Raw genomic sequence first — 10,608 nt, 5'->3', positions numbered from 1 at the left:
AAATGGTGGGGGAAGGCCAGCCTCTAACCTGTCTACAGAGAAAGAGAGGTCCACAAAGGTGACTGGGAAGAATCACTCAGAACAGGGAAGAATTCAGTAAAGTATGAAGTCTGTGGAAGAAAAATGGCCAGTGAGAGATTCCGGGGGAGAGAGAGTGTGATAACAATTAAACAACGTTCTTTGGGTTTGGCAGTTTTACACATTAGAAAATCAATTGCTTCCTATATAAGCACTTCCGTTTTTGAACTACTGTGGCAGTTTCTTTGTATTTCTCTTAAGCTTATTGTATTTTTATTAAGTTCTATCTTGAGTAGTAATGTGTGTTTCTGATTCTTTTTACTCAGTTGTCAACTTCCTGAAGGTAGGGACCATGATTTATTCATCTTTGAATTATGAATTATGTTTGGCACAAGAGATCACTAAAATATTTATTGAATGACTGAATTACTGATGGTTGTTTATTTAGGCACCCAGTTTATAAGCTTAAAAAAAAACTATTTGGCTAGAAACGTTTATAAACTACACGGCCTACTTTTTTGCCTTTTATAATAGAGTATAGTGAACATATGTAACTTTCTCTTTGTTAGAATCAGTCTATTATATGGGTATGTGGGGCTATTTATTGTATACTAAAATACTGTGTACTGTAGCTGGTGATTCAGCCTTGTCCTTTTATTTTACTTGGATGAAAAATAATAGAAGATCAGATGGCAAGATTAATATTTGTTGGAGATTTGAAGTTTTGAGGTAATCACGTTTACATACAAATTATTTGTTTAAAACCAGTCTAATTCTCAACATCTTAATATGGTGTTCCAAAATTTAGTTGGGTGGGGAAAGGGGAGAGTGATGGGCTCGAGGTTGGGGTCAGAGGTAGCCTTTTGAAGAGGTTGCTTTTTGTACTTTTCTAAACTTGCTTTGGTTCCATCTGTAACTAAGAGCTAAGTCTGAGTTTCAAGCAAAGTACTAGGTAATTTCTGCCTATGTGTAAGATGCATAATATTTTGACGTCTTTATAAAGTTGGCTATCATCACAATTTTTAATGTCATGGTAGGATTCATTTTTTTTCCCAAAGGAATTTGGAAGACAAACCTTCTTCTGTATTTTGTAAGAATAAATATATCCATAATGCCTGAAGTAAGTTAAATATTGATCTTATGCTTACGAAGGGTTTAGTGTGAATTTGTTTGGTCCAATTTATAGCTTGGATAAAAATTTAAAGGAATTAACCAGTTATTGATACTTTGTCAGGTAGACTCCGTGAAAGCTGTGATAGTAGCATTTTAAACTATCTAAATGCATAAATCAGTTGTTAAATATATGGAGATTTTGAAATTTGAACGTTTCATGAGTAGAAGGATTCTGAATGTGAAAAAAATAAAGCATATTATGTTGTCTGCTTCTTTCAGACTATTTTGGCCAAAATCAAAGTGTTACGATTACTTATATCAAGAAGCAGAAGCTCTTCTGAAAAAATTTCCAATTCAAGCCACAATTTCATTTTATGAAGATTCTGATAGCGAAGAAGAAATTGAGGAGCTGATCTGTGAAAATTAATCTGATTACTTTTGATGACATTCAAAGCTTGTAGGTACAAATTAGATTAGTGTACAAATGTATCATAATCCTTTTAACTTAACTTATTTGTATATAAATTATTAATAAAATGAACTATTTAGTAATTACTATGGTAGTTTGGCCTTTTTTATCCCTACACTATAATTCAATGTTGGAATTTAAAAATAGGTTTTATTTATAATGGAACCTTGATTGTATTATAAACATTTGGGGCTTATAAAAGATAATTTGGTTCTCTTCATCAAATTACAAATTTACCTTCAGTTGTAATTTTGAAAATAAAACGTTTCAAACAAAGACAATATTTAATTTTCAAGACTGAATCTTGTAACATCTGGTAATTCCTACCGATCCCTATTGGATGTTGTAGTTACAGATGAATATTATCTTACTAGATAATGAGGACAATCCCCTTATGTTTCCAATCACACATTATTATTATGTATTAGCTAGCAGATGGTGAAAAATGTTGTAAATCATTGTGTATAACTGAGATTAGGAATCAATGTTAGGGCTATTAAATTGTAGGGATTTTAATGAATGATGAGTCAAGTAATTCTTACTTTAATACCCTTCTGCTGTCCTCAAATCCAGTAGTAAAATAGCATGGGTGTTTAGTATTTATGGCGCTACATTGAGGGATCCCCCGAATTAAAACAAAACATTTAAATAGATGTGACTTACATGGAGTCTAAAAAAGGGGAGACAAAAAGCCAGAATTTGATAGTATTGTTTTTCCATTTCTGTCCACGAGGGAGCTAAGAAATTTGGCAGATAGGAGACATTCTCCAACAGTATCACCTTCCATCGCTGCTGTGGTTCCCTGCTCCTGATACTCATGTAACAATTTTCACATAGGAAGTGAAATAAGAAATTCTTAGAGATTAGCTTTTTTTTTTTTTAAAACATAGACTTATAGAAGAATACATCATCTTTTAATGAAAGAGAAAACAGGAGCACTTTGCATGGGAGAGGTAACATAGTAAACTATGATCATGAAGTTCTTTTAGCTCAAATACAGTCTTTGCAGTGGCAAGCAATTGAAATATAAGCATTGATTTCCAGGCACTTTAAGGACAAAGGAATTGAAATAGAGCAAGTTCAAACCATGTTTCAGAGTCAGGAAAAGTTAGTAATGGCAGGAGGATGGAGAGTAACTTAGAACTATATTTCTTTTCCTGAAAACTTCTTCTTTCACTGAGTTCTGCTCTCAGGATATGTGTGTTTCCCAAGAGATATGCAAAAAAACCACCAGGTCACCAATCTGGACCTTGAGCATTAGGGACTGGTGTTTACCTGCACAGTATTTGTGCTGCTATTATTAATATGGTAGAATAGTATGAAAAGCCACAGCCACATTTATTGAGTGCCTACTATTAGCCAGGCACTGTGCTAGGTAATTTGCACTTGACGTCTCACTTAATTCTTACTAAAACCTAAATCCATTATGCAGATGGGAAATGAGGCATTGAGATACTAAAGTAACCTGCAGAAGGATGCTCATTTATTAACTGCAGGGGTGGCATCCAAACTAAACCTATCTGACTCTTAAACGTGGCTAGCTGTTCAGAGCTACATTTGGACGTAGGCTGCATCAGTTCTCAGTCCCCTTTATCTTTCAGGGAAGAGAGGAAGTTAGATGAGGAGGAAGAACTTGTGAGTGGGTGAATGGAGCAGAAAGAGACTTTACTAATCTCTGCGACTCATTCGTTAATCATTAGCGAGAGTTCTTAAAGGGGAAGTGTTCTCTTCACCTAGCAGGAGTGACTGTTTGCATTTGACATCTTAACTCTTAAAGGTTCTCTTTCCTGTACAGCGTGGTACCTTAGAAGAGAGAGTTTCTGAGAAATCAAAATGCCTTAATTGTATTATTTTATTCCATATTTCAAGCAGTGTGATGGTAGTGCTTCAACAATGGGCAGACACTTGTGTTCTGGGTTAACAGGCGTCTCCAAGAATTTATTCTCAGATTCAGTCAGCACCAAGGCTTAGGAACAGCTTCACCCTTTAATCTTTCCACGGAATAGCTGTCACCTCTTTGCGGTGCTGAAATTCAGGGTGCGGGACGAACGGAGCATGCGTACTTTGCCCTGATTCCACCCCCGCCGGCTCTCCGTTGGTCTCGTTGGCTCCGCCCCTCGCGTCCTCGACGTGCTGCGTCATGGCGCGCCTCACCCCGGGCGACCCCGGAAGTGGGTCGGGGGCTCGGCCTCTGCCCGGCCTCGGAGCCGGAGCCGGAGGTGTTACCTCAGAGGGGTCGCGCCGAGCTATCCCGTCGGGCGGCGTACCCCGGGCAGGGCCCGGGCCAAGAGTCCAGGATGCTGAACGTCCCTTCCCAGTGTTTCCCGGGCGCCAGCTCGCAGCAGCGCGTCTCCTCCGGGGGGCGTAGCAAGGTAAGCGGGTGACTCCGGCGGTCTCGTGCCGCAGCCCTCCCTTCCCGCCAGCGTTTCATGCTCCGGCACAGTCCGTTCTCTCCTTCCGTACCCTCTCCCACCTCCTGTCCCCACCTCTAGCTTTCGTTCCCTCCCGCCTTTGCTGGCGATCTCTTTCAGATCCCATGCCGTTTCCAGTCCTCGAACTCTCCTAACCTCCCTCCCTCTTACGTACTGGCCCCTTTTCTTTCCCATCCCTTTATCCCGTTCTGTCAGTTCCCTTCTTCCAACTCTTTTCCCATTAATTAAATTCAGATGTATGATAGGGCCAGGCTCTGTGCGTCCCATATTGTAGGAACTCAGTATTAGCTTCCTTCCTTCCTTCAACATAACCTCCTCTCCGTTCTTTTGTTCACTTTCCGAAGGGGTTGTGAGCGATGTGAGTTCCCTAGAAGAGAGGAAAGGCTGAGCACTAGCGACAGAGACCAGTGATCATCCCGCCAAGGGTGGGGACTCCGGGAGCTAGGGAAGATTGGAGAAGCGAGAACAAGTGTCTGCAAACCTCCAGTTAGGTTTACCGTCACTTCTCCAAGTCACACTGCCTTTCTCCCTTCCTCTGGTACCTGATTGTTTTATCACTGCCTTTTCTACTGATGTCATTTGCTGACTCTGAAGCTAATATAATACTCTTTAACTTTTTGTTGCACGTAGCTTCTGTTACCAACAGGTGGAACACAAATGTGTTTTATATTTGCAGAATTTAATAGAATTGTCTCCTGTGTTTATTGCAACATGAATGTTGCTTGCTTCTGTTGATTATTAGTTCCTCATTCAATAACCACATCTTCATGTTTTGTTTTCAAGACTTCCACCTACTCAGGCCACTCCTTTTTCATTTCTGGACTCTTGAGCCTTAGCATTGACATCATTTGGGAACTTCACTAACTTTCTCTGTGTTCTCCACATGGACCTGGAGTTTGACTTTAGATCACAATTATGGGTTCAGGGATCTGTAGCTTTCATTAGATTTTCAGAAGTCTATAACCCCAACTGTAATAATCATAAAGCTGAGATTTAGTGCTTACTGAAGACCTCAGTGCTTTACATGTATTAACTGTTTAATCTTTCTAATGATCCTGTGAAGTGGGTGCTTTCGTTTTCTCCATTTCACAGAAAAGAAAACTGGTTAAGAAATGCTGCCTTGGACCCAGTAGGCTTGATGTGATGTGACTCTGACTGTGACTTTTCACTTATTGCTGCATATATTATGCAGCCATCCAGTCGTGTGTCCTCGTCTCCTTGGTGTTTGACCTGCTTCTCTCCTTAAGCTAAGTGCTTGGCTGAATAGTAGAGCCTTTTCAAAGGAAGCATCTCTGGATTAGAGTATGAGAGTTGCCGCCCTTCTCCATTAAAACTACCAGCCATGTGCTCGGTATCATTTAAAGGAGAAAACTTAGAGGCAAAGACAGATGTTTCCCCAGGTGGTGATGGAAAGGGTGAGTCTTTGGGTCCAGAAAGAGAATAAAATACGACTATTGTGCAATTCAAGAGAAAACTCAGACGATTTCTTCCCCCTTTGTGAAATTGTTGCGGAACCAAACTTGAGTTTGCTTTCCTGACGCGCAGTGAAGGCCATCTCCTGATACTGGGTTGTGGTGGAGGAAAGTGCAGCGTTTATTTGCAGGGTGCCAAGCAAGGAGAACGGGCAGCTAGTGCTCAGAACACCCGGACTCCCCGATGGCTTTCAGACAAGCGTTTTCAAAGGCAGCATTTGGGGTGAAGGGTCCAGGGAGCATGATTAGCTTGTGGACAGTCTTCTGTTTGGTTGGTGGTGAGGTAACAGGGTGACATTTTGGAAATCTCAATCTGCAACCTTCTTGTTCCAACCAGGCTGGGGCCTTTGTGTTTGTGGTCAGCAGTTTCTATCCCTTAGGGTCCTGGTTGCCGTAAAAGAACTCAAGGATATGCATCATGTTGTTTTCTGTATCTCTTCAGGAGGGACTAGGAGTCCTGTGACTATTGTTCAAGTGTTAGTAGTTTTCTTGCTGGACTACTTTTCCTTGGTTTCTGCATTTTCTCACTTCGGTAGTCATTAGCTGTTTGATTCTGCTCTTTGGAACTCTGGGAAGGCCTAGGAGGCTGAAGCTTTTTCTACAAATAAGAAGCAGAGACATGGAGACCCTACCATATTTGGGTCTCAATACCATATTTATTGAGACCGTACCATATGATGGAGATGTGATCTCTGTTGGGGAGGGGGAAATTTCCGCAAAATTGACACAAGACAGATTAGCAGGAGACAAAGAAACAAACTTAACTGGCATGCACAGAAGTCTTGTAGAAATGGGATCTAATGTTATGAGTCTAAGCTCGTACTGCTCGCAGCACGACAGGCCAATAAGGGGGAGACGAATTGCTGGGGCAAGGAATAATGACTTTATTTGAAAAGCTGGCAAATGGAGAAGCTGGTGGGCTCATCCCTCAAAGAACCATCTTGCCTGAGTTAGAATTCAGGCTTCTTTTATACTAGAAGGGGAGGAAGTAAAGTCAGACATTCCCTGTTTCCCATCAGCCTCCAGAGAGGATGTGTTAATTTCTTCCTCTCTGCAGTCATTCGCAGGTGGGCCTGGTAGGGATGTTTCCTGTGAGCTAAACGAAGGTATTTTAGCTTAATGCTCATTGCCCGGATAGCCGGGTTCCCAGAGATGGGCCATTACGTATAATTTAAACTTATAGGCGACATCCCTTTAGTGATTAACTTGTAATAGATTCTTCCCTATTACACTAAGGAGTGGCCAAAGCAGGCAGCTTTTATACTTTTTAGACAGACAGTACATTTGAGAGGAATTGATGGGACAAAGAAACTTAGGTCTGGATACTGAATTGGTAAGGAATTTGAGCAAAGTTTGGGCTTGGGTGGTAAATTAGTAAACGAATAACAAGATTTGTTTACAGGCTTCTTGGCCCTGAATTTCCTATCTCTGGTGAGAAGGATGTGTTTCTACCTCCCAGTACAGGGAGGGCGCCTTTCACATGGGAGATTTATTTCCTGCTTTCAGGGAGACAAAGAGGACAGTCAAAGTGTTCCTCTTGCATGGCCTGCCCTGGGCCCCAACATCTCTGTTGTCAAAGAGTTTAGTCCCGCAGGCTTCACAGACTAGTAAAGAGGCAGTTATAAATGCCATAGGGACTGTAACGGTCTGTTATGACCTTGAAGGAGTCGGGGTCAGAAAAGGCTTCTGGAGGAAGTAATGTCTGCGGGGGAGAGAGCGGTATCAGTTTCCATTTACCTAAAAGCATAGAATGGGAAGGGGCAAAAGTTAAAACGTGGAGCTAGTGAGGTAAACTATGACCAGATTATGAAGGGCCTAGTAAACCACTCGAGGGCATTTAGAGACATTATTATAAGGAATATGAGGAGCCACTGAAGGAGGGAGGTCCCTAGCTTAGATGTGCATTTCCAGAAGATTACCTTTAACTACGCTGCAGGTGATAGAACGGTGAAAGAAGTGGTTTGGGATGGGAAGGGTCATATGTATTCTCACACTTTACTTCATTTATGAAGACCGAGAGACCTAGAGAGTTTTAGCGACGGTAAGAATGGGATGATGTGGATTGGTAAGAAGGAATGTGAAGTTGGAAAGGCACCACACACCTATTAACTTGGTTATTTTGGGGGCAATTGAATATCTAAAATAGATAGGATTCAGGAAAGTGAGATGTGTGTTTTAGTACTTTCGGGCTGCTCTAACCGAATATCATAGGTGGCTTATAAACAACAGAAACTTATTTCTCGCACTTCTGGCAACTGGGAAGTCCAAGATCAATGCACTGGCCAATTCTGTGTCTGGTGAGACCCTGATTCCTGGTTTGTAGCCATCTTTTTAGTGTCCTTACTTGGTGGAAGGGGTGCGGGAACTCTCTAGTGCCTGTTTTATAAGGGCACTAATCCCAACAACTTCATCACCTACCAGAGGCCCTATTTCCTAGTACCATCACATTGAGGATTAGGATTTCAGTCTATTTTGGGGGGACACAAATAGCAATAAACTTCCTTGGATATGACTGCTTTTATGTTCAACAGTTATCTGGTACTATGTTACAAACTAGTTATACAGGTTAGATGTCTTGAAAAATTTCCACTAGGGTGTCTTAACTGGTTAAAACACTAATTGTACCTCTTATCTAAAAGCTTTGAAAATGTATTTTGTAAAAAAAACCCAAAACCCACAAAATCCCAAACATACTGTTTTTAAACCCTCTAGGCAGGAGAAAGCAAAGTTTCGTGCAAAGTCCAGGTAATAAATAACTTAGGCTTTGAGGGCTTCATAAGGATTCAGTCTCTTCACCACCACCACCACCACCATGGGTGGAAATTACTCGTAGCTCAAGGGCTATACAGAAATGGGCATAGGCCCGTTTGCCAACCCCTTCCCTAGAGTGTGACAGTTTAGAGACATTATTATAAGGAACATGGGGAGCCACAGTTTTATTATTTTCCATTATTTGATAACCTTTGTTTCTCAGTGGATTCTTAGAAAACATATTACCATCTCATGTGATTTCTAATATTCTGTGTACGTTCAAAATCCGGAAAATCAGCTTTAGCCAGTTGTTTCTGTTTTCTTCTCTCAAATCCCTTGATTTTTAAGGCAAAGAAATTTTGGTCCAAATTGGTAAGTGACTAGAACATATTAGCCATAGAGCCAGGACCAAAATTTGTTTTCTGACTCTGGGTTCAGTACTGTCCTTGTACTGTGATACCATTTGGGTGCGCATTTGTGTGCCAGACTTTCTAAGCCCCACCTCGTGGCTCAGGTACTTTATATAGGGTTCCATTTATAATTCTAATACCACCTCCTAAAGCTGAAGAAGATTTTTAGAATTGTTATATTTGAGTTTTCTTATCTTTTGGAGTGGGAATCAATAATGAAGTGGCCTGAGGACCAGCAGCAGGAAGGGGAAGGGAAAGCAGCTTATTGGAAAAAGCCACATTGAATTCTTCCCTTTTCCTTTTTGAGGTCCCTCTGAAACAGGGCAGAAGTCTTATGGATTGGATTCGACTGAGCAAAAGTGGAAAGGACCTAACAGGATTAAAAGGAAGATTAATTGAAGTAACTGAAGAAGAACTTAAAAAACACAACAAAAAAGATGATTGTTGGATATGCATAAGAGGTAGGTGGTATTTATTATGTACTGCAAAACGTTTTGGCTAGGATTTCCAGTTGTAATGCTATACAACCCCTTGGTCCTGTTATTTGGTGATATGATATGCAATTAGATAACAAAAATATGCCTTACACTGGGCAATAAATTCTCTAATTCTGAATTTGGGTCTGAATTAGGGCAGTATTTCTTCCCTAAGTCACTGTTCACATAGCATCCCCGTACTGTATTCCCTTTGAAAGAAAACAAGTGTTTACCAGGCAATTTAATCCCAAAGTAATAAAATTATTCAGTAACACCTAGTTTATATGGAATAATGTTCCACCTTTGTGCCGTGTAACAGAATTCTATAGGAAAAAATGTCTCTGAGAATCTAAAGTAAATCAGAAAACCCACATTAAAGCCAAATCCTTAGTTCTCACTTGCAGCACTCTTTATTACTTAATCCACGCTTGTTAGCAATATGAGTTACCTGATTTTCTAGCCCACAGCAAATTAGAAGCCCCAGGCTAGACATGGATAGATGGGGGGAGAGCGAGCAGAGAAAGAATGATAGTTGATGGAAGTAGATCTCATGGTGTCCTACAACCTGGTATCTGAGAGAGAAGCAAAAACAATAAAGGGCTTGCAGCTGTGCACTGGGTCTCCATAGCAGTGTCCTTGAGTCATCTAGACGGGGTTCAATATATCCACTATCCTCAGTTTAAAGAAGAAAGGAAGTGTGTCATTTATTGCTGTTATCGCAGTTGTAATTTTATCATTGTATAATTTTGGTTTGTTGTCAGTTATCCTGGTGACACTGTCACCTGTATGGGGGCAGGGACCATGTCAGTCACCTGCTGTGTCCTTGGTGCCTGGCACCTAGAGGTCATCAGCATGTGTTTGTTGAACTAGTGCAACACATGTCATTCTTAAGAAATTTGATTACTTGAAGAGGTGTGTGGTTGTCACAGTAGATCAGTAGTATAGTAAATGGAAAGACACCAGTCTCACTGTTAGTTTGCTAGGGATACCCAAACAGAATTCAACAAACCGGGCAGCGTAAACAACAGAAATGTATTATCTCACAGTTCTGGAGGCTGAACTTTAAGATCAGGACATCTTCGTTGGGCTTGAAGAAGAATCCGTTCCATGCCTCTCGCCTCTCTTCTGGTGGTCTGCTGGCAATCTTTGGAGTTGCTTGGCTTGTGGTATCATCACTCTGATCTCTGACTTCATCTTTATATGGCATTCTTCCTGTGTGATTGTCTGGGTCCAAATTTGCTGTTTTTATAAGGACATGGGTCCTATTGGAGGAGGGGCCTGCCCTACTCTAATATGACCTCATCTAATTACATCTGCATTGACCCTGTATCCACATAAGGTCATGTTCTGAAGTATTGCAAGTTAGGATTTCAATGTATGAATTTGGGGGTATACAATTCAATCCATAATAGATATAATTAGAGTGTGGAATGTTTTTCAGTGGCAGAGGGTATGGAATCTTCCAGG

The 10,608-nt window shown here is 40.9% G+C and overlaps 1 protein-coding gene across 1 annotated transcript in view; it reads left to right on the top strand.

Moving 5' to 3' along the window:
* Positions 1 to 3,792: 3,792 nt before the first annotated feature.
* LOC307061336 (cytochrome b5 reductase 4-like) overlaps positions 3,793 to 10,608 on the top strand; it is a gene marked incomplete at its 3' end in the record, with an annotated part of 85,142 nt that continues 78,326 nt past the window's right edge. The window contains 2 exon segments of the mRNA XM_079716411.1: positions 3,793 to 3,972; positions 8,973 to 9,126. Coding sequence (XP_079572537.1) covers positions 3,898 to 3,972; positions 8,973 to 9,126 — 229 coding nt within the window. The 5' untranslated portion in view covers positions 3,793 to 3,897.

Source organism: Hyperoodon ampullatus, assembly GCF_949752795.1.
Source record: "Hyperoodon ampullatus genome assembly, chromosome: 12".
NCBI classification, from domain to species: domain Eukaryota; kingdom Metazoa; phylum Chordata; class Mammalia; order Artiodactyla; family Ziphiidae; genus Hyperoodon; species Hyperoodon ampullatus.
This window is presented reverse-complemented; position numbering and strand designations above follow the sequence as displayed.